Source organism: Ursus arctos, unplaced genomic scaffold, assembly GCF_023065955.2.
Source record: "Ursus arctos isolate Adak ecotype North America unplaced genomic scaffold, UrsArc2.0 scaffold_13, whole genome shotgun sequence".
Classification (NCBI taxonomy): Eukaryota; Metazoa; Chordata; class Mammalia; order Carnivora; family Ursidae; genus Ursus; species Ursus arctos.
In genome coordinates this window covers 1526235-1550754 of record NW_026622797.1, presented here as the reverse complement: position 1 = coordinate 1550754, position 24520 = coordinate 1526235, and the positions used below count along the sequence as shown (strand labels likewise).

Here is a 24520-nt window from a genome sequence, read left to right as displayed (position 1 = left end):
CACCTCCGCTCCTCAGTGCTTCTGAAAACCCGCCATCAGCTTTCATCGGCGCTCATCAAGGACGGTCCCTTGGCGTGAGTGCTCTGCTCAGATTGGCACAGCGAGGGAGTCATCTGCCTTGTCCTTCGAGCCATGGCCGTGGAATGTGTGGCGCTCGGGCGGGGAGAGGCAGAGGTCCCCGTGGAGGGGCAAGTTTGGCGGTGGCAGGTCCTGCCCTCCCACCCCTGTTGACACGTGCTTCCTGACCCCTCACGAGTCGTGAGATCCTGCTTTAGTAAATCATAGTGTAGGTGACCCATCCATCCAGTGGCTCACGGGAAACATCCAACGTACTTTCTCCCGAGGAACCCGCTCGCTGTTCGTTGTTAATTCATTTATTTCCTGTTGAGTGTCTGCTGGGCAAGGCGCTCACGGTCTGTGGAGGGCCCTGCGGATACATGTGTCACCACAGGCTGGGAGAGGTCGGGGGAGCCGCAGGCACACGACAGGAAGTCTTGCTGCCTGAGGACGTGGACAGGCGAGGACAGCTCTGGAAAAGCAGGACACGTTGGCCTGGTGTCAAAAGGGGGCAGAGCCGTCATTCCCACAATTCGTTCTTGAAAGTGCGGCTCCTTCTTCCCTCCTGGCTGTGCTGGCTCCTGAGCCGGGCCTGGAAGGGGAAGGATGGCAGGAGCTTTCTCCCACCTGCGGGACAGCGCGCATGTCCGTGGCAAACAGCACATTGCCTTGAAGAGTTTAGTCCCAAAAAGCTGCTCTTTGAGCTGCCTCCAAATGCACTCCAGGCTTTGCCCTGCCCGAAAGCAGCTGTTTCTTGCTCATGGCTTGGAGATTTATATGCTCAGCAAGCCCCGCTGACTTAGAGCCCTGGCTCTGCAGATGGCTTTCCGCTCAGGGTCTTCGCCTGCACGGGAGATGCCCAGGGGATGAAGGAAATGACAGGGAGCCCAGTGAGCATTTCCCCCGTCCCCTGGGCTGGGGCGGGGCCAGGTCGACATGCCTCCATCTGTACGCGGCTGATTTATATTTATTCTGTAAGGGTTTTTCCTTTTTCTTTTCTTCTTCCTTCTAAAGATTTGAAGACTAACATTGCTGGGGGCGGAGAAGACCTCAGAAACAAAGGACTTTTCTCCAAGGGAGGATTTTTGTAGCTTGCCTATTCGCTAGTATTTGGAAATAGCTTCAGGGTTTTTAATCTCATCTCCCTTCTGTAACTGTGCACCGTGGCCAAGAGCTTCTTCCTGGCAAGAGTACAAAGCAGTGTGAGACACTGTAAGCTGAACCTACATGCAAGAGCTCTTCATGTTACAATATCCCAAGAATCTTCGTATGTAGCTCAGCTTGAGGTATGTGTTTGAAGTCAGCTACAGACTTGGGGGTACAGAGCAGAGGCGGGGAGACATCCCGCACCCACGACTGAGGCCTGAGAGCCGCCCACCCCACCCCCTTCTTAAACCAGGGTCGGTTATGGGGAGAGTCGTCCCGAGCAGGACCTGACATCCCCACTCCCCAGGTTCCAGCGCCTTCTCGTGGCGCAGGACAGAAAGCCAGCTCTCTGGCCCTGCTCAGTTCCTGGCAAGTTTTATAGCATCCAGCGTCATCTCTCCTTTGGGGTCACTTATCGGAGGATTTGCATTTCTGCAGACAGGAGCGAGCAAGTCTGCGACTCTTACTGAGCAACTTCTCCGTCTGGGTTTGGGGAGGTCCAGGCGTGAATGACAGAGGACTTGGGGTTAGATGGGATCACCTCTCAAGGCATCGTCTACAGGAGTTTAACTACGATCCTTGCGTTTGCCCACGACGGGGGCACTTCTCGCTTCTACGCATATCCTAGTCATTTCTGAAAGTGTCCACTTGGTCGAGAGAACTAACTGTTTTTTCATTTTTCACCAATGAATTTCCCTGGCGCTAAGTGAAGCCACCTGCACAGCTGAGGAATTTGAAAGAAACGTCCAGAAGAACTGAATTTCCAAATATTGAAATCAACAACACAGCCACAGCTGGCTTCTCCAGTCTCTGGAGCATTTCTTTGTACGAACTATTGAAATGCAAATTCAGAGTTACTTTGTGTGAACTGGAAAGGTTACCGATCAGAAGGAGACCTTTTTCCTCTCAAAATGGCTTTTATTTAGGCTTAACAATTCTCTTCCTGGAAAATTATAGTAAAGTAAAATATTTCAGTGCATCCTGGCAAGGGAATAAAAACAGAGAGCTTTAGCAAGAGTGGAAGGTGCACTGAGGACGGAGCCTGTGGGTCATGGGGTGAGAACCAGAGTGTGTTGCTGTGGCTGCATGCAGGTGTCACTCACCGGGGTTTGCTCTAGAGAAAAGTACAAATTGTCAGGGACGACTGTGACAATTTTTGAAGTCTTGAGGAAATTCATTTACATCCCTAATGAGGTAAAATAGTAATCTGATACAGCCAACACAGGGTATGTAAAATTTCTAATAAAATTTCCAGATGTGCACACACACACACGAGAGTGGGGAGGAGGGAGGGGCAGAGGCAGAGAGAGACTCTTGAGCAGACTCCATGCCCAGCGGGGAGCCCGACACAGAGCTCCATCTCACCATCCTGAGATCATGACCTGAGCCTAAACCAAGAGTCGGATGCTTAACCGACGGAGCCCCCCAGGCGCCCCTCCCTGTGATTCCTTTAAAGCCAGGATTCCTCCGACACTTCACAGAAATCTACGGTTGCTAAGGTCATGGTGTATAGAAAACCATTGCTTGGCTAGTGTGAGGTGTTACTTCCCACTGTTAGAGTCCACGTTTAACAGGTACCTAATATCTAGCATTACACGCGGGACAGATTTGGGATTTGCTGCAGAGGCTCCTGCATCTTCTCCTGACACCTAGTGAGCGTCACAGTCTAGCTGGTCTTGAACCGGATGAACTGCTGCCATGAGGGCGGGTGGCTGCGTTGCCCAAGGAGGACTATAGGACCAGCCGGATGCTGGCCCGGGTCTTGCGGAGCAAGAGTAGAGAACACACGTCATTCACGTGTCGGGTCCAGCGTGGGAGGGCTGGGGCAGCTCACAGTTGTGGTGCCTGACCACGTTTGCACGGTCACGGGGCGATCTATGGACGGTCGTGTTGTGCTCAGGACTTCCCGTTTCTTGGCTTCGACACCAGTGTTGGTGGGGTTGGGTGTCACAAGAACCCCGGGAGGTAACCAGGCAGGAGTTGTGCCATAGTGATTTATTAAAAATTGAGCGCAGACAGCTCCCATTGTGCACATTGGCCCAACCATAGGACTACACCTGGCACCGCTTGTAGGGCTGGCTTTTGACCACAGAGTGATATGGGGCTGGCAGGTTTCCAAGTGCTCTGATGTCAACATTGGTTTCCATGCTGGGCTTGACACCCACTGCCTCTCATGCTTAGTCTTTCTACCCCCCGCTCTCCACCACTGGGACCGTTTGCTGCTAGGAGGGTCAGCGGACCTGAGGTCGGAGGGGCCGTTGGAGCTGACAGAAGTTTCGTCAGCCTTCACAGGTCACGCTCAGGCATCCTGACTCTGATTCAGGTCTTCCACACGTGGACACCACGCTAGGCTCTGCAGAGGTCAAGGTGATAGAAAGGCCCCATCTGGGGAGGTATGTCCTCGTAAACAGAGGATGGGCACAGAATAAGGGGACAAGGAGCTTGCAGAGCACGCTGTGGAGTGTTCTGTTGGACACGCCATGCCCCACTGTACTGCTAGCCTTGCTCTCGACTCACACTGCTATCCCCTCCTGAGGGCCCGTTCACCCCTCCCTCTTCTTCAGGGGCCTTCCTGTCGGCTCAGCTCCCCCAAGGGCTAACGGTGTGGACGTGGATCCTGGCTCTGCCACTTGCTGGCTAAATGACCTGGGACCAGTTAGGCACCTGCCCAGATCTCAGTCTCCTCATCTGTATAAAGGGCATAATGATGGTACCTCCTCTATAGGGTTGTCCTCAGCAGTAAATGACTCCATGGATGTGAAGTCATTAGAGCCATGACCAACACACAGTAAGAACTGTGGAGACTAGCTGTGTGCACAACTGCCGTATACATTGTTTCAGTTATTTCCATTTCATGCTCATCTCCCCAAAGTAGATGACACTTTGTAGTGCTTTATCTCCTGCACTGTCAGCCACACACAGTGAGCACGTGCTGAATGAACGAATGAACGTGGTCACGGAGAGAGGCTGACATCACCCAGGCTCGTTGGTGCCCCGTCTGACCACTTGCTCCGAGTGGAGACAGCATTGCTGTCTGTCATGGGCAGACCCCGTTGCCGCCTCTGCATGTGAAATCCCCCTGTGTGAAGACGGAGGCCACAGGTGGAATGTGCCACAGAGGGAGCGCCCGAGGTATTTTGGGTGAACGTTCAGTGTGTGCCTCTTCCCTCGGTTTCTCTGCCGTCTTCCTTCAGCCAGTGAGCAGATCCTCCTGGCACTGCCCATTTTGCAGGTGAGGGGACGGAAGCTGGGGCAGGTGAAGCCACCTGACCAGGGCCACAGAGCTGGCAGGTAGTAAATTTGTTCTCTGGCCCAGGTTCTGCCTCCTCCCTGCACCGCTAGGCCTGTGGTGTTTGCGGGATTGTTCACGGCACTGCAGGCTGTTCTGACCAGGGAACGAGGGGCAGACACAATGAGCCAGCGCCTGAGAGAAGCCCGCTGGTTTGTCCCACGGCGTGGAGGGGACGGCGAGCCTGCTTTCAGAGAGCACAGTGCCAACTGGTTTACTCAGTTACAGCAAAGAGATGCGTGTCCAGAAAATGCAGGACGAGCAGAGCCCTCTATTCCTTCTATTCCTTTTCTTAGTTTCCCCCCACCCACCCCCGATTCTGTCTCTCTTTTTTCTGAAGCAAAGCCACGCGATGTTGTAAATCTGCACTTGAATGTGTGATTTCCAGAAAGGGATAAATCACTGTGGCTTGTTTAACTGGGCCCTGAAGGAGCCATCCGTTCTGCGTGCAGGCCCCGTGCTCGCCTGCAGTGGGCGGACCTCATGAACCCTCTCCCTTCTGCCCGGGCCGCACGCACCGGAGACCGCCCCTCCTCCATTGTGTCTAAAACACAGTTGGTGCTGGGGAAGGAGCCTGCTGAGACCACCAACTCTCACCCTCCGTCGGGCACCCTTCTGGCAACACGCCGGGACTCCTGAGTGTAGCTGGATTTGAACCAGGTGCTCAGCACTACAACTCACATGATTTCCCCCATAAACGGTAGGTGTTCTTCTCCCCACTTTGTGTTCTTGTGGCTTCCTCCACCAGTAACGCATGCCCTAATTGCTTAAAAAGCCACCTCTTTTAAAATAGCATTTAAATGGGATGAGATCTCACCAATGGAGGGAATTCAACTGTGTCCTTTGAGATATGAATCTGAGGGGCGGTGTGTATGACCGCGAGCAGTGGTCAGGTCTTGAAGGTGCCGCCAACCAGCCCGTGGCTTAGGAAGCTGTTCACTGTCTCCCAGGTCCCCTGTTTTGAAGCCCTTTTCCGCACCTACATCTTAGAATCTCACCTGTCCCAAATTCTCGGGAATTCTTCAGCAAATCCTTATCTCCACAAAACTACGGAAAGTATAAGAGCTGCTTTCTGGTTTTGGGTTCACGGATTCTAGTTCGCATAGCGGTTTTGCTGCGTGGGGAGTGATGGTCAGCTTTCCTCCACATCCTCGGGGACGGGACATTGCGGGGAAGGAGGTGGGGTGTGGGGGAGGCTTTTTGTCCAGAGGCAGCTGGAAGAGGACGTGAACAGCACCTCAGGGTCTTCTTAAAAATTGGTCGCAAAAAACTTGAGTCATGGAGCAGGTTACCAAGGACACTTGACTCTGCTTGGATCACTCCGGCCTACTGAGAACAAGATGGAATGATTGTCATGTGGACTGGTTTGAGTAAATACCGAGTGCATTCCGGGGGCGGGAGAGCAAGCTCAGCAGCTGTCGGTCTGGGAGAAAGTGCGCCCCAGGGCGCAGGGAGGCACTCCGAATGCCCCGCGGCCACCGCCTCTCAGCCTGCGACTTCACAGCTCCTAGGCCTTAGATTACAAAATACTGCCTTAACTCAGTGGAGAGGCTCTCGTGTGGGGCATTGAGGGACTACGTAGGATATTTACATTTAGCTCAGCATATTAAAACCTGAATAGTCATATTTAGAAATATTACTGAAATATTATCATTTCCAGTCAAGAGTAGAAAACATTTTTTGACTCATTGCAGAAACACATGATAACAGTAAGCTGATGACTAAAGATGGTTAAGCTCTTTAAGAAATCTGGATTTGTGGAGAGAGGCTCGAAGAGAGAAGCAAGCAAAGTAGGGCCCCGGAAGCCTTACGAGAAGGCCACACGCTGGGGCCCCTTTTCTATCCCAGGGGCTCTTAGCAGAGGTAGAATCCTGTGTTGTGAAGCCTGGAGGCCGGTGGCGGGGGCATCAGCTGGGAAGGAACCCGCAGCGGCTTCAGTGAGCACGTCTGACGCCGCCCAGAGAGCCGGGCACACCGCGGTCCCTTCCGTCCACTGGCGGAGGGAGACTTCCGAATGCACGTCGCTCAGTTGTTTCTTAGACTCACGGCAGGAGGAGTGGGTGTGTTCCCTCCCAAGCTGGGTGGGAGGTCCGAGGTGGACCCACGGCTGGACCCACGGCTGGAGGAAGGCTTATCGTGTGTGCATTTTGTTCCTCGAAGTAAACCTGCTGACTGAATTTTGGGAAAGGGCGTAAAAACCCATCACCTTCGTGTGATTTCCGCCAGTATTTCGAGAGAATGAGTGGTCTCCGCAAGGTTGTGTTAACTTCTCTGTCCTGTAAGATCCTTACCTCTGATGAATTGCTGGTACATTTCCTACTGTATTACTGTTAGATTCCAAGAAACAGGATAAACGCTCTTAAACGTCATGAAGTTTATATCTTTAGCACAAAGGTTGGTCTGTATTACAACGTCACATTCAAAACTATAAAACCAGTTAATGGGCTTCACATTCTGGTTCATGAGATGTTTTCGCTAAGGAGCGCACCCCCGCATGAGACTGTGGTAATTCTAAATGAATCCTGCGTGGACGATTCTGAACACATTCGGCAGGTAAACTCCAAATTCATTCTGAACAGAATTTTCTCTTTTAATTCCTTCGAGTAGGGGTCATATTGGCGAGTGAAACAGTGCTTCTGGCAGTTGTGAGCTAACGGGGAGGAGAGAGCCACACCTCACGTCTGTAATGCAAACCTCTCAGTGTAACATAAATGTCAGACATGCTCTCATGAATTACTCTGACAGCCTTAGCATTTTTCCTGCATTCTTCCACAAAAAGACGGTTCCTCAGTTTTCTTTCCTATAGAACGAAATCCAGCTGAAACCAGGGTTTTATTTATCTTTGGTGGCATAACTTTTTATTATTTTAAAAACGTATCCTTTTTAAATCTAATTCATTCTGCTGCCTCAACATGGAAATGCATGGTAAGGGGACTGGGACATTTTTCAAGTGAAGAAACTGTGATCTCTTGCGTATTAAAGAGCGTCTGTCCTCATGTGCATGGACAACTAGTTAGCAGCAGAAGTAGGAACTAATCTTCAGTTCGCTAGTTGAGGGCCTGTGACTGTAGATGACATTGTCACCTCAGGGTACTAGACGGCTCGTGTAATTTAACTAGGAAGTGACAGGCAATGTGAACTAGTCAAAGTGAAACCCAATATTTGCATAACAACTATTGATGACCATTTGAGAGCCAAAAGTAATTTATTCCTTATTTTCCCCTTTTAGGTTCTGTAAATGAAAAGGTACCCCAAAGGGAAGGCACAGGAAAAACAGGTAACTATCTTAAAATAAATAAATTTCTATGATGATAATATATAACAGCTACTTCAATCAATGCCTTAAGTCCAAATTTGAATGTAGACTACCTGACAGGGAAAGCTGACACAGTTAATCAGTTATTCCTTCGACACCCATGTATTTGCCCGTTTGGATGGCCAGGGGCCTGCAGGTGCTGGGCAGGTAGCCCCCGTACACCCATGTGAGGGCCTCTCAGGCACGGCTTGTGCCGGTACCCCTGTCGATGCTGGCAGGTGCCTCCCGAGTCCATACCTGCGGGGAGGGCTCCAGGTTGCTGTTGAGTTCACTTGTACTTGTGGAGGATAGCAATCACGGAGGGTCGTTGAGAAAGATGTCGCATGCTTCCTCCTGAGAAAGAGGGTTACTCTTTCCTGCCTGTGACGGCCACACCCTCTGGGACGGGCCAACAAGAGCCAGGCCGAGCAGCTAGCTGTTTGCTTTTGGAACCACTCCGTAGCACCTGGTTCCTCTCACGCAGGCTGCGGTGCACCCACCATGACCTTCCATGAGTCCAGTCTTTTCTCTTTGCCCTTCCCGCAGCCATCATCCTGTAGACCCAGGGATGTGTTTTCTGTCTGTATCTTATATCGACCTTTAAAGTCAGAAGTTGTTTTCAAGACAAAAAAATTTCTAGTACCAAAATTTTAGGCAATTCTTTTTTTTCTGATGTAGGTTATAGTATCTGACCCAGTAATAAGGAAAAGTGATATAAAGCCAAGTAGACCTGAGTTTCATTCAAGTCCATTCCCGTAAGGTGCATTGAGGCTATGGCGGGTACCGTCCCTCTCCTAGGAAGACGGTGGAGTCCCTTTGTGTTATGAAGATAAACACAGGGATAGGCACCTGGGACTGTTAGCCTGTGAGGATGGTGTGTGAGGGGGGCTTGGTGGGAGTGTGGGCAGAGCTGTCTCATGAAAGGGGAGGTGATGGGTGGGCACAGAGGGTTTGGACATGGGGATGGGTATGATGTAGGACAGAATAACCTCATAATTGGGGAAAATAGCCCATTTTCTAGGGGAAAGACAGTGGCAGGCAGAGTCAGAATGCTGGCTGGAGTGAGGGTTTACGTTTGGAAAAGAACGTTAGATGAACAGCTTGGATTTGGGTAAGGTCCCAGGGTGGGCATGTCAGTATTTTCTAGAGAGGAGGAAGGGACAAGATTTATGATTACAAACATCAATCAGATGCCCAAGGGGCGGAGGTGACAAAATGAAACACTACTTCAGAAGCGGTTTCCTGACGCAGGCCTTGCAGCACATTGCTGAACCCGCTATAGAAGCTTAAAAAATCCCTGGGGAATTGGTATGTGGGCCCAGAAATTAGCTTAAGGCAGGAGTATGTTCCTTCTGCTGAAGGCTCTTGATCTTCAGACATGCACACAACAGAGAAAATGCCTGAAATTAAGCCACACAGTTGGCTTATGGATAAAAATGAGGCCTTTGCAAACTCTAGTAGGGAAAACAGAAAGCACACAGCTCTCCATGGTTTTGTTTCATTTTCTCGAGGCTGAGTTCAGTAGGTGCTGGTGCGTTTGTTACACCGGAACAGAGCTCCACGAGGGCCCTGAGCGTGGACAGTGGTGGAGGGGGGTCATGCTGATGGCAGGGGGAGGGCCAGGGCCAGGAAACACGAGGGCCCCTGGAGCATCACCATCGTCCTCCCCATGGTGCTCCAAGCCTCACCTGGGGTGAGTGAGCTGGGCTGAGTTTTCAGGCTGGCTCAGACCCAGTGATTTTGGGAACAGGCTGGGGGCCCCACAGTGGTGACCTGCCTAGGCCTCAGTAAAAATGTACAACATTAATAATGTGCTTGATTGATGTCATTGGAAAGGACTTCTGAATATGTTAACTATACTGTAGATATGTCCCCCATTTAATTTTAGTTTTCTGGAAGGAGATTACAAAACGTAAGGGTTTACAGTTACTATCAGTGTTAGAACTTGGGTTTCTCAAATGGGCAACATTACATTTTGTCTGTGTTCTGACAGAAAGCAAGCTCTTTTTTCAAAAGACTGTTCCATGTTAAAGCTTTAAAAAAAGTCTTTTTGGTTTTCCCCCAAAAAGAATTTATGAGAAACTTCATTTTTATTCTTCAGACATCTGGGAAAGTCATGAATCACAGATAAGCCTTGTGGCTGGTCCTTATCTCTCCCACTGTTTATTGTATTTTAATCCTGAAATTATTATATAACGAAATCACATGAGCAAGCTTGAGTGGAAAGCACCAGGCTGGCTCTTGGGAGCCCCACAAAATGCCTTGTGACCGCAGCCCGGGCAGGGGCCCCGCTCTTCCAGAGCAGACTTCCAGCAGCTCATTCTCCATGTCTTCCTGCTATGTCTCAGAACTCTCTAGAACCTTGTGCTCTACCAGGGAACCCCCAGTCTGTTTTTCTACTGACTGAATAAAGATTATCCACTGGGATCTTTGCCTCCATAGAGTGATTCTGTAACCCACACCCGTCCCCCTCTCTGTGACGTTGATACTGGTCCCTCTACAAATTTCTTCCCCAGCTCCCGCAGGGGTGAGGGAAGGGCTGATGGTGCAGGGGTGCACAGGGCAGCAAGTCAGTCATGATTCTTTGATCCCTGCCTTGTACTCGGGAAAACGGGGGGGGTGTGCAGAGCAAGCATATCTGGCTTCCCCAGCCCACCCCAGCCCATCTCTGTGTCTTTAGTCACCCCAACTCGCTGACTCTGCTGATGTGAGTCCCCTTTCCACGGCTGTGTTCCCTGGCTTATGTTATTTCCGTCTCTTCCTCTCCTGTCCCGAGCTGCTCTGGCTCCCAGGGACTGGCATCCCACCCAGCACTTCCCTCAGGGGCCCGGTTTCCAGCCTGCACACACTTGACGTGGCAGCTCACCAGGGGCCTTGTGCGGTTTCAGGGGAGCCCCTGCCTGGCTCCGCTTCCCTGTGCACCTGGGGTGGTGGTTTTGGTTGATGTGTGGGGTGTATGCAAGCCCTCAGCTTCCATCCTGTATGCACACTTACTGAACTTACTCTCATAATTGTAGTCTCCTTGCAAATCTTTTCCGTTCTGAATTCAGATGATGCCACAGCTCCAGCGTTGGAGACTCAACCTCAAGGAGATGAAGAAGGTGAGCCCCGGATACAGCAGGGTCTGGCTGGGGGAGGGCGGTGGATGCCCATGGGGGAGGGCGGTGGAAATGCCCTGGCGCAGTCATGGGCGAGGACAGCAGACGTGAGCCCCAGATACAACAGGGTCCTGCTCGTGGAGGATGGCGGGTGTGCTCTGGGGCAGTCATGGGCCTGGGAAGTCGGGACAGTCACGCTGCTGGGAGTCCACTCAAAGTGGACTGGATCTGGCCACTTGCAACTTTATGAGGCTCCTGCCGTCTTTCCTGGTGGCTTTGGAGCAGGCTCGTGAATGCTGCCGTGGTACTTTCATATAGCACAACCCAAAGATCTTTTTTTGAATCAAAATTAATGAGTGGAAATTGCATAATTTGGATGACATAAACTATTTCAAAGGGCGTAAACACGTATGTCCTGTTCCCTGTTCATGTATCATATCTTTCACATCATGTGTTCACCACAATGTGGTGCGTGAGACGAGATTTGTGAGGTCACGTGTGTGCGAGTGTTTCTAAGGGTTTTTGAGCTTTGTAGTCATGGCAAGGATGGATTTCCTATTTTCCCTTTCATAAATTGTCTTCGGTATTCGCCAACGGGTCACAGAGTCTCAGGTGGAAAGGAACGAGGGCTTGCAGACAAAGTGTAAGGAGAGCACATGGTAAATACGTCAGAGAGTGGAAGGTGGGGTTAAACGGCGCTCTGCAGAGAGCGGGAATGAACGGCTCACGTCTGCGTGGCGCCAAGTGCAACACGGTATCGTTAGCTCCCAGAGTCCTCAGATGCCGCTTCGCAGACGAGAACACTGACGTCACGGGTCTGAGGTCACGGGCCGAAGGGTGGCGCTGCCACGGTTCGCGGGCCTGCGGCTTGATGCGCACGGCAAACTCTCAGGGGTTTGGTCAACAGTACTGCAGAAAAGGATGTGTTCCTGAAATGAGTTACGCAAAATTACGTCTTCCACGTAGTAGTTTGTACTGAATCTTTCCTGAGCAAAACCTTGCGTGTTGCACGAATCCCATCTTCACCACACGCGGCTGTGTTTCTGTCGGGGCTTTTCCCTGATCCCCACTTCTTTTCAGTGGAGCTAGTCTGGATCCAGATATCTTGTATTTACACTTCTGGATGAAGAACGGGGAAACAAAAGCGTGTGCTCAACTTTTGAAAATGTATATTATTCTTTCCTTTCGTCTCACGCACATAATCATTTTAATGATTTCTTTAAAAATGTGCAATATGGATTTATTGAGCACACTGACTTTTTGGCATTTAGGCTACCTACTGCGATCTTTAACTGAGAGACTGTGTTTTCATGATGCATTAAAAATAATTATCATTTTCTTTTGGTTTATTAGATATCGCATCACGTTACCCCACGCTTTGGACTGAACAAGTTAAAAGTCGGCAGAACAAAACCAATAAGAATTCAGGTAAAAAGGGGCCCAATGTCACTTTGTGAGGACTGCTTTAATAGACATAGGAAGTGGTTTTGTTTTCTGGAAGTTAAGCATGTAATCCATCTTTTTCCTCAGTTTTTGATGACTCATACAAGTAATTCTTGTGACTTGACCACCAAAATGTAGTTCAGATTTTGATGTTTTTATTAAATTTTCTAAGTTCTTTAAAAGGGTTCTCTGAAAATGTCAAGCAAATGATAGCTTCAGGTATAAAAATAGAAGTATTAGACAATAAGTGTTTGTTTTTGACCCAATTTCAGAGATGTCCGAACACTTGGCTAATTTAGTTCAAAGTCCTCAAAACTATGTGGGTTGCAGGAGTGTTTGACAGAGTTTTACATTTTAAAGCTGACTGTTTTGACCTGTGGAGAGGTGACACGTTGCCTCCTGCTGGTTCGCGACTTTTGCGGTTTCGCGGAAGTGGACTTGTTCTGTGATCTCTGCGCTCGCTCTGTGGATTGTGTGTGTTCCCTCTGGCCTTTTCAAGTGATTTTTTTGTATAAATACCTATTGAAAGAAAGTGTCCTTCCTGGTTTAAAGTACCCAGCTGCCGAGGGACCACAGGCTCTGTAATAACGGGAATGTACTGTGATCGGCCTCAGGTGAAAGCCATGAGTGTTCACAAAAGCAGCCTTAGAACCACAGCTCGGCTACTGGAGGTTACATGTTTTCCTTTCTAACGGGTTTCAATGCCCATTTACGAACAAAACAAAGCAAAAAATCAAAAGGTTTCTCAAAGTTCAGGGTACTAGGAATAGTTTGCTTCTCTTCCCCACCTGCGCCCTATGCACACCCCAAGAAAGCCTCCTGATGGGAAGCCCCGAGTCTCGGGATTTTGCAGCCACCTGGAAGACCTGCTGGGTCACTGGCTCACCACGCAGAAGGCAACATGAAGAATGAGCCGCGAAGGCGCAGTGGGAGGGTAGGGGTGGAACAGGTCTGATGTGTTCTTGTGCGGCTTCTGCCCGACATGTCCCTATCCCTGCCTCCAGCCCTGCAGTGTAACGCTCAGCTACGTCGCTACTGCACAGGACGCCACCCGCACCCCTCCCGGCTGCAGCTTCCGCCCGGCTGAGCTGAGAGAGGGAAGATCCGAAGGTCTGACCATCAGATACATGTGTACAAATGGCAGGGAAATCTGAAGTATATACATATTTTAAATTTTTTATTATGTTATTCACCATACAGTACATCCTTAGTTTTTGGTGCAATGTTCCATGATTCATTACTTGCGTATAACACCCAGTGCTCCATGCAATACGTGCCCTCTTTACTACCCATCACCAGCCTATCCCATTCCCCCACCCCCCTCCCCTCTGAAGCCCTCAGTTTGTTTCTCAGAGTCCATAGTCTCTCATGCTTCATTCCCCCTTCTGATTACCCCCTTTCTTTATCCCTTTCTTCTCCTACCAATCTTCCTAGTTCTTATGTCCCGTAGATGAGAGAAACCGTATGATAATTGTCTTTCTCTGCTTGACTTATTTCACTTAGCATTATCTCCTCCAGTGCCGTCCATGTTGTAGCAAATGTTGAGAACTCGTTCTTTCTGATAGCTGAGTAATATTCCGTTGTATATATGGACCACAACTTCTTAATCCAGTCATCTGTTGCAGGGCATCTCGGCTCCTTCCACGATTTAGCTATTGTGGACATTGCTGCTATGAACGTTGGGGTGCATATGGCCCTTCTCTTCACTACGTCTGTATCTTTGGGAATCATATTTCTAGAATTCGAAATTTTTTCTTCTCAGAAGTGATTGGGAAACTGTATGAATATATCAACACGCGTACTTCTCTTACGAACTTGAGGAATGGGAAGTTGGTTTTGTTCAGTGTTGTCACCCTGATTCCAAAAGTGATCTCATTAGATTTGCCCTGTAGCTTGGATTAGTGCGAGGGAACGAGGAGAACACCACGATGGTTCCGTGGATCTTGACGCAGTGAGACAGTCCTGAGCTTTACTTGAGGAACACATATAAAATTATTCTGAACAATGTCCCTAGAAACGTGCCTTTTTCTGTAAAAGCAGTTTGAATTGTCAGAGGACATGATTTCAGGTTTCGACAGAGTACAGGGCATGTGCGCTCACGGAGCAAGCGTGCTCTAGGTTTCACTCTTCACGAGCTCTCACCGGATTTTCAGGTGACAGCGGCAGGCTAGGCTCTCGCTGTGGAGGGGCTGAAAATGATGTTTCGGGAAATGCCAGTTTACCTAAGTCACCCTATACTATAATTTGACTTAAATCAGCCTCAATGAGCAGAACACAAAAAGGTTACGTTCAGTTGGTTTATGGACGCGGGGCACGAAATTACTGGATTCTGTGGTTGTCCCGATGCACGTCCTTTCTGAGCGTCTGAAGAAAGTCCCATCGAATTGGTGTTTTACGGTATTAAAGTGTATTGATTGATTTCACTGATTACGTATAACAATGATTCCATTGATTAAGTGTAACGATGAAACAGCACCCAACCAGAGGGCTTGCGCACAACCGCGGCTGTCAGTGGGTTTCAAATGTAAGACAAGCTTCATTCATATTTAATTTTAATTTTTTTATTTTATTTTTTATTTCTTTAATTTAATTTTTTTTTTTTATTTTAAGAGAGGTGGGGGAAGGACAAAAGGAGAGGGAGAGGGAATCTCAGGCAGGCTCGATGCCCAGCACAGAGACTGAAGCAGGGCTCTATCCCAGGATCCTGAGACCATGACCCAAGCTGAAATCGAAAGCGGATGCTTAACCGACAGCCATCCAGGCACCCCTAATTTTTATTTTTAAAAGATACTTTTACTAATGATCTTCTCTGATAGAAGCATGCACATATAATTAACAAAGCACAAATAATTTGTGATTTATTATTCTGTATATACATTTCTTTTTTTTTTTTTAAAGATTTTATTTATTTATTTGACAGAGAGAGAGACAGCCAGCGAGAGAGGGAACACAAGCAGGGGGAGTGGGAGAGGAAGAAGCAGGCTCATAGCGGAGGAGCCTGATGTGGGGCTCGATCCCAGAATGCCGGGATCATGCCCTGAGCCGAAGGCAGACGCCTATCCGCTGTGCCACCCAGGCGCCCCTCTGTATATACATTTCTTAAATAGCTGTTTATCCTTGCACTTTTATGCTCTTTCATGGAAGAGGCCAGACTGGGAATGCATTTCTCTTCTGCTCTGATGTTTCTCTATCAGTTAAAAGTCCCTCTATTTTTGCCCGGGGAGTTTGTACTAAAATAATAGAATATTACTCTTGCTACTAAATACATAGAGTACCATCGCCATGCATAATGAGTGTGCCTGTGGTCGGTACGCTTTGGGGCATTCGGTGAAGGAGCTCGTGAGGAGGGACCTTTCCTGCAGAGGGAAATGGAGTACTCTTGTCTATGAAAATTTACACATAGTAGGTACTCGATAAGTGTTGATTAAATTAGTAAAGACTTTTACCATCATATGTCCATTGGCTCTTTGATGGTATCATTGCTTTTTTTTCCTAAATCAAACTAAATGAAGCAAACCACCACCACAACAAAACAGATAATAGAAAAGAGAATTAAGTACAGTTTGACTGCTGCACTTTTATTAATTAAAATTTAATATAAATATAAATGAAATAGCCTCTTGGTGATTCATTTAGCGAGAAGAGCGTCACTCCTATTACGTGAATCATTACACAACAGTGAGTAAAAGCTAAAATCATGTTTTAGTTAAGAATGTATGATTCAGTTTTCCCTCTCAGTATAAAACTGAGAGTGTCGACTACTTTCTTGTATCATCTTATCATATTATTTTATTTCTAACCAATAAGATGTAAAAGTTGACCACAAAATGTTGCCAGATACGAGGTTTTATTACACACGGTCTTTAAATTATGTGAAGTTCACTCGTAGAATGTGAAAGGAGTAAGAGATGGCTTCTGAAGAAGAACCCTCTCCAAATACACCCTCGTGCTAGAGGACAGAAGTCGGTGTTGGTGGCAGTCCTGATCGGACAGCGCAGGCGTCCCAGGAGCAGAGTAAAACGGGTCGATTCGGAAGCCGCAGACTCTGCAGTTGTGCAGAGAGTAGGGACCGCCCGTGCCCCGTAGCGCACCCCCCTTATTTTATGAATTACAGGAAAAGGAAAAGCACAATTCTGAATCTCAGAAAAATGGAGAGATTTAGTGCTATTTCTGTGATTTCTTCAAATTACTGAGTACGTTTCATGGAGAAGCCAACCTCTTGGAAATGCCTCGCCCAACGGGTGGGCTTTAATGGAATTATGGCATCTTATGGCTAAAGAAACCACAGAGATGGCCTTATTCAACCCATTTAATGCAATTTTCAAAGAAATGGACCTCAGGACAGACAAGTAATTCTCTCCAAGGCAGAACAGGTGGATATGTATTTTTTTAAATGTGCTGTCCACTGAGAAGAAGCCAATTGCATAGACGTAAGCGTCTTCACTTGGAATGTTCTAGTAATCTGCGAGGCTTACTGAGAGGACGAAGGCCCCACGAGGTTGAGGTGAGGGCAGGTGTGTAGTGACACCTGGACGGGGGGAGGGCTGTGCGGTCCCATCAGTCAGCCCTGCCCGTGACTGTACCTCAGCTGTGCCCGTTGGTCCTCGGGACCCTGACCTTCCCTCACGCTGCGCTCTGGTCCCCCTCAGTCCGCATTCCTCTATGGACACACGGTGCTGCTGGCCCTGGATCGCCCCTGCCTCCCGAGCCCTGGGTTCCTTGTAGTTTTTAACAATAATTTGGTACTTTGTGTGTGTGTGAGCGGATTCGTGAACCTCCCCTGAGCCCTCCGACACCCTGGTCACCCAGCGGCATCACAGCCGGGGTGACGAGGTCACAGCTGGGGTCGTCAGCGTCTGCAGCCTCGTGTTCTAGCTCAGGTAGCGGCGCGTGCACGTGCGGCCCCTTCGGGACAGGCTCGGTCTGGTGGAGACGGGGTGACCGGGCCACGTCCCTCTTTGCTCTCGCGTAGACTTTCTTGCTTTAACGTTGGTGTGAATTTTAGATATGTACCTCAGGTCTTTTTCTGAAAGTATTTTCACCTAAGTAAGTGAAATGTTAGTGCCGTGAAGAAGTGGCTTCTCGAAGGCTTCTCTTCATCAGCCCCGGAGATGAGCGACCATGACCTCCCTCCCCCCGATGTCATATTTGGCTCCATGACACCTGAGCGACCCCCTCCTGCTGCCGAACGGAATGGCCAGGAAAGGGCCCTGTGGGTGAGTGTCATGCGCTGGAGGCTTGGGGGAGTCAGCAGACACCCGCTGAGCACCTCACACTGGCTCTTCCCTCCTCTGAGCGCGATGGCAGTAGCAGGGAGCTGTGCGCGAGGCCCTCGCGTGCCCTCCTGCCCCGCGCTGCTTGGCCCTCGGAACAGGCCAGGGCAGCTGGGGCACGTCCTGTCTGGGGCTGAGAGGGGAGTGGGCCTGTGCGGGGCACGAGGGTGGTCGTGACTCTGGGGACTGCACAGCACCCTGTCCCCAGGGGGCGCTACACCGAGGCCGCAGACGGTTTTTAGCTTGAAAACCTAGAGGGTTGTGTCCGCGGATCCTGCCGCGGTGGGACGCGGCTCCAGCACGTCAAGCTCCTCACCTCCAGCAGGAGCTGGCTGCCCAGGCCTCACTGCAGGCCTGACGATTCCCAGGCTCGGGGCCAGAGTTTCCTGGGGAAGCAGAGAGGGGCGAGGGGGGACCCGGGAACTGAGAGACGCAGGAGGCCGAGGGCAGCATCTGTACCTGGGGTGCCAGTGTCGGGGGCCGTCACACAGAGGGTCCAGGAGCTGAGAGGAGGGGAGGACCCCCTCGCGGACCGCATCCTGCTGGGCTCTGGCTGTCAGCCTCTGGAGGGAAGGTAGGGTCTGGGCTGTGGCTCGCGCTCACCTTGCCTCGCTCGAGGAGGGAGGAAGTCAGCTCCTGGCTGCGAGCTGTGGCTCCAGCCCCGTGAGGGTCAGAGTGAGAGCAGGACCTGCAGCTGCAGTGGGGAAGCCACCGGTCTGCTCGGTGTGACTCCGGGGTCTGCTGTCTGCAACGGGTCGCCCTGAGGGCATTCTGCCCAGTGGGAGACCTGGCACCTACTTCTCTGAGTTGTCATTTTGGGGCCCGCAGGTGGATTCTGCACTCGTCCACCTGGGCCTGGGCTCTGTTGCCTCTGCCCTGAGTCGGCTCCGTGGCTCAGTGGGTACGCACTCCCCTGGGCAGGGGCTCCACTGGGCTCCATCACCACACGGTCAGCGGGGAACAAAGCGAAAGCAGAGCCCAGAGGAGGACAGAGACGGACTTGGTGGCGTGAGTTGTCTGCACAGTGATGTGGATGCAGGCTCCAGCCGGCGTCCCAGCCCTCCTGCCTCAGCTCCTGCCCTCTGCCCGGCCTGCAGAGCCTCTGTCCTTCAGGCCTCCAGGGTACTTGTAATCACTGGCCAGGGAGACAGACACCAGGTGGCTAATGGTTCTGCAAGTTGGAGAGAAAAGAATTATGTGCTGGGAGCTGTTAAACGTGTCAGGAAACCCAGCCTGAGCTCTGTGCCCGCCAGGCTGGTCCAGTCTAGTGCTCCCGAGCTGGGGGCCACCAGGAGGACATGCGGGCCCCAGAGCTCACGCTCCCCCGTCACGGCCAACTCCCCCATCCCCATCTCGGGCACACGAAGAGGTCCCTGTGGGTCCATCACGCTAGCGTCTCAGGACAGAATTCGTGCAGACGGAGGCCTCACCAGCCATCTCCATGCGACCCCATGCCTGTCTGAGTGCAGAGCCCAGCCTCACCCCCAAATCTCCCAATCCCCAAGGCCCAGCAGCTTCTGACTGACGCGGAGCCCGGCTGCCTGGCCTCACACTAGGTATTTCTGAGATGGTGTTTTGTAGACGAACATTTAAATCAGCCGACTCTGAGTGAAGCAGGTTGCTCTCCAAAATTCGGTGAGCTCCTCCCAGCAGGCCGGGGGGGGGGGGTGGCCCAGATGTCAAGTGCGGGCATGGTATAGGGGGTGGGGGTGAACTCTGCACCGCTGGTCAAGTGACGCGGTTGCCCTCTCAGGGAAGACCAAGGGAACCAGGCTGCCATTTGCTTGGGGACCCCACGTTCCAGTTAAGTCCTTCTCCCATGAGGACACTGACTTGTTCCTGGTGTGAAACGCGGTGCCGTAGGATTCAGGCCCGCAGTGGACCATGTCCAGACGGTCTGTTGGAGGGTGTGGGTCCAGCATCAGCGGTGTGCCCACTGCTCTGCTCTGGGGAACGGTGAGACTTCGTGACCTTTCTCTGTGTTGGGGCAGTAGGGTGACCTTTCTGGCTGCTGCCTTTAACGACCTGGGACTACTGGTGGATTGAAGAGCGCCCTCCGTGGATGTTCCCCCCTGTGGGAGACACAGTGTTGTTGGCCACGGCCCTGAGCGCAGCAGCAGCCTGGACCCTGGAGCTGTGAGCATCCGTGTGGGTCCTGAATGGCTGAGCTCTCCTCTCCTGGCCCGGGTCACAGCGGCCCGCTTGGCCCTGGTGGGGCGTCCCTGCTGGCTGCGAGACAGGGCGTCGACCCAGGGCACCGTCCAACCCTGGGGGCCGGTCTGTGTGGCACTGGCCCAGGCCGTGGCCCTTGGGGCGCCGGCAGGCTCTTCCAGTGGCTCAGAGGGCAGGTTTGTGGGGCAGACTCCGTGGCACTTGGCGTCCTGTCACTGTTGCACACTGAAGTTGGCGGTGCAATATGTCTGTTCTCTCTCTGCCTGTGGCTCTTCCGAAAGCTGAGTGTTGGGCCGCGGAGATGGCCCTTCGGAGACCCCCAGGGGAGACGCAGCCTGGGGCTGGATGGGCCCAGCCTTGAGAAGCCTCTGGTTTCACTGGTCTTTTCAAGTTGTGCATGTGGGCGGGAGGAAACGTGGGGCCCATTTCGTCCTTTCTGACGTCCTCCTCCTACTCGGGAGAAAAATGTTTCCTCCTCCCTGAACTCTTAAAAACAGCTCTGTTTTATATCCACGGGATGTCCGTGAAGCCCACGATGTCCCACGGTTTTATGGGACCCCCTCAGTGGAAACATTCTCCTGCTTTCTTCAGAGTTGATAATTTTTGTTTTATTGCACATATTAAAATTAGTGCCAGAAGATAATTATCTTTTGATTCTGCTTTAAATCATGGTAAATTGCCGTCTCTCAGGAAAAGTAATACCCATTATGTTTTCTTTCTTCGTTCTTAAGTTTTAAAGTATTCGTCCCCTATTTTCCTTTTTATTCTGTTTTTCAAACATAGGATTGCAAAAGCATCAAGATACCAACTAGATTCTTAAGTGATAAAATCATGGGGCGCCTGGGTGGCACAGCGGTTAAGCGTCTGCCTTCGGCTCAGGGCGTGATCCTGGCGTTATGGGATCGAGCCCCACATCAGGCTCTTCCACTATGCGCCTGCTTCTTCCTCTCCCACTCCCCCTGCTTGTGTTCCCTCTCTCGCTGGCTGTCTCTATCTCTGTCGAATAAATAAATAGGGGCGCCTGGGTGGCACAGCGGTTAAGCATCTGCCTTCGGCTCAGGGCGTGATCCCAGCGTTCTGGGATCGAGCCCCACATCAGGCTCCTCTGCTGGGAGCCTGCTTCTTCCTCTCCCACTCCCCCTGCTTGTGTTCCCTCTGTCGCTGGCTGTCTCTATCTCTGTCGAATAAATAAATAAAATCTTTAAAAAAAAATCTTGGTTATTTGCAGAGATTTAAGTATTAAAATAAATCTAGTAACTTCTTCTAAATGTCGACTGTAAGAGTATATTTTAAAAAATATTAATTAATCCACCCAAAAGTTTGCATAACTGAATTTATTCAATTTTCCTAATTGTAAAGGGGAGTGTTAATTTCAATCATGTGTAATTCTTAGATTTCAGTATTCAAACTGTGGTTAAATAACAGGGATGCAGCATTTCGCTGTGAGTGCAGGAAACAGTCACGAGAGCAAGCACGTCACACCCAAGCTGCTTGAAAACACGTGCCGGCTGTGTGCTCATGCAGGCTTCGTGCTCTCACCACGTGAACGTGTGCATCTGCTTCTCTGGTGAATTGACGTGGTCTGGTATTAAATAGAACCAGAGCAGCGATTTACGGAAAGCTTATCATCCATCCAGCAAAGTGCCACGTGTTTCAATGGATAATATAATCTAATTCGTGTCTCCCAGGGAAGTGCATTTTCAAAGTATTCTAAATGGCAGAGGCTTGGATTTAGCCCAGATTTGGGGTTCCAGATGTCTTACCACCGCATTGCGGATCAGACAGGCGTGGTCGCTTCCGAAGCCGGTGGGCTCTCCATGAAATGACTTTAGTCCCATTCTGTGGACGTTGTCTCTGTGTTAGAGAGCAGACCGGATGCCTGGCCAGGCTGCCTCCGCTGTGAGCTCTTGACGGGGTGCAGGCCTGGACTCTGGGGAGGGGCCGGCTGCAGGAGTGACGTGATGGGAAGTAGCACTGGGCAGAAGCAGTTGTCAGGCCCGTGGATGGGCCACAGGTGTGAGGACCAGGAAGGTGACAGTGTCTTCACTCTGGAAACTGAAAGCAGAGCTGCGCCTTCCCCGCCATTTACGTGGTAAAGGACACACCAGGTGAGTAGAGGAGAGAGGTAGGGGCACCATGAGCCACGAGGGGGCTTTGGGGTGCCATGCACACGCGCAGCATGTGTGGAAACACAGCAAACAGAGCAGTTTTGGGTGTGACTTCTCTGGGCGGCCGTGAGTTAGCTGCAGCCTTTCTTCCAGCAGAATCTCAGCTTCCAAGGCCTCTGTGATGACCTGAGGTCATCAACTGACTGGGGCTGGTTTGGGGTTCCCTCTGTGTGACCCTCGTCAGCTCTTCTCTCTCTGGGTGTCAGCATCTCATCTTCAAAGTGTAGTGTGGAGACCAACAGGCAGGAGTCAGACCATGGGTGTGAAAGCCCCGCCAGCCAGTTGGGGCCATCCGTGTGAGCCAGTCCCCAGGGAGGACGTCGTTCCCAGTGCTTCACGTCTCAGGTCAGTCTCAGACTTTGCAAATAACAAGAGGACTCTCTCTGAGAATCCCGTGTGTGTGTTCATTGTAAAGTTACTAGAGGCCCATGTTGAGAATTCAAGTGCTAGAAATTGTAAGGACGGGACAAATAACAGACTCCCCAAGGAAAGTTTGCTGGTTGCAGTGAAATTCATGGCTTGCTGGAATCCCGATGTGGTTTGCAGCATGAACTTGGATGAAACGTCTCTCCTTGCTTTTCATGCTTAGGAATAGAAATTTAACAGACCAGACATCACCGTGATTCTGTTTCTATGGTCTTCCCGTCAGTTAGATTAATGACTAAATCAGAATCGATTCGGCTTGTGAACAGTGGAGGGCCTTCTTGGAAACGACTCACAGTTAAACGAGATTAGATTTCCTGTCTTCGCCCACAGGGAGAGCGGAGGCGGCATTCTGTGCACGGCTGTCCTCATCCGACTGTGTCTTGTCAGTGGCCTCCCCCTCCCTAGCTCTGCACAATTACTTGTGTTGGGCGAATAGTACAGAGCTTGCTAGCCCCGCACTCTTTCTACCGGCACGTCTTTCTTCCGAATGGGACAAAGCGGACGTTTTCGGCGTGGTCTGACTTGTGCAGCTGTCACCACCACCTCATTTTAGAACATTTTCATCATTCCGACTAAACCCCAAGTGCCATATCCACTAGCAGTCATTCCCTTTGCCAACCCCCGGCCCTGGGTAGCATTAACCCACTTCCGTCCGTGTAGACGTGCTCATTCAGTGCATTCACGTGGGTGGAGTCATGCAGTGCGTGGTCTCCCGAGACTGGCGTCCTTCCCTCGGTGCGATGTTCACGAGGCTTCCCGAGCTGTAGCAGGTGTGCGCCTCCCTGTTTGTGCCTGAACAACGTGCCGCGAGCGATCCGTTTGTGCATTCCTTCATCAGCCGAGCGACACTGGGTTGCTTCCACTTCTTGGCGAATGAACAGGGTTCTCCGAATATTCATGTGTGCTGTTGTGGGACCTAGCGTTCCCTTCCCTCGGGCACCTAGCTACGAGCAGAATGGCCAGGCCATACGGTGACTACGTGTTGAACGTTTTTGGGAACCGCCAGAGTCAGCGTACCGATTTGGATCCTCGCCAGCAACGCAGGAGGGTCCCAGCTTCTCCTCACCCTCTCCCACTTTCCATTTTTAACACAGCCGTCTGAGGACGTGTGCGGTCTTGGACTGTTACAATTTTGACCACATTCCCACAGTAACTAACGATGGGCCCTTTGCTGGGCTTAGTGGCCACTTGTGTATCTCCCCTGGACAAACGTGTAGTCAATCCTGTGTGCATTTTGAATATTTGGCTATTTGCTATTTTATCACTGAGTTGCTAGACTTCTTTATGTATTCTCGATTCAAGTTTCTTGTCAGATACTTGATCTGCAAATATTTTATCACATTCTGTGACTTCTTTCTCCACGGGATTGTTTGAATCACGAGGGCTTCTACTTGTGATGAAGTCGCCTTCGTCTTCTTTTCTTTTGTTGGTTGTGCTTTGGTCCTGCCCGCAGGAAACTGTAGGAGTTGGGCCCCTTCCGGGGGAGAGAGCAAGCTGCAGCCACCTTGGGGCTCCGGGCAGGCACCCCATGCCCCGATGTTGGCCGCGGGAGCAGCGGGCCTCACACGTGTGCCGATGTGCCCTCGCGTCCTCCTTTACCTGAGATTAACCTGAACCTTGAGGTTAATCCCGCTGGACAATTTCCGCCCTTCACCGTCAACGACTTCTTCCTCCTCCTTCCCTTCTACCGCCTCCTCTTCCTCCTCCCGCTGCCCTCTGCCTCCTCCTCCCCTCCTTCTCTTCTCTCCCTTCTCCTCCTCCTCCTTCTTCTTTAAAGCAAGCGAATCCGGTTAGAAGTTATACCAACAGGAACTCTGAACAAGGGAAGCATAAGAGGAAATGTTATAAAAGAAAGAAAACAACACGTACGTTTTGCACGGTACACACTTACCCTACGTTCACATTTCCCTGCTGTTGCACATGGATCTGCCCCCCTGACCCCAGCAAATACACTTCCCTGGGCTCGGCCTTCGTGTCGCTCACCTTCGTAGAGAACGGGTGCTCGGGCTTTGTGCAGCAGTCAGGTGTTAACACGCTGTGTTGGTCTCCGAGGCTGTCGTAACAAAGCACAACAGACAGGCGGCGTGAACGACAGTGACCTGGAGCTGGCAGTCAGGCACAGCCGTGGGCTCCCCGCGAGGCCCCCCTCCTGG

General features: G+C 50.9%; 1 protein-coding gene across 3 annotated transcripts in view; it reads left to right on the top strand.

Moving 5' to 3' along the window:
• Positions 1 to 24520, top strand: part of SMOC2 (SPARC related modular calcium binding 2) — a 155336-nt gene that overhangs the window by 62665 nt on the left and 68151 nt on the right. For 2 of the 3 annotated variants that reach the window (XM_026488007.3, XM_026488006.3), the window contains exons 5-7: positions 7722 to 7769; positions 10838 to 10888; positions 12239 to 12313. In XM_026488007.3, coding sequence (XP_026343792.1) covers positions 7722 to 7769; positions 10838 to 10888; positions 12239 to 12313 — 174 coding nt within the window. Of the gene's footprint in view, positions 1 to 7721; positions 7770 to 10804; positions 10889 to 12238; positions 12314 to 24520 lie in introns of all 3 variants that reach the window. The other variant, XM_026488005.4, reaches the window with a different exon arrangement.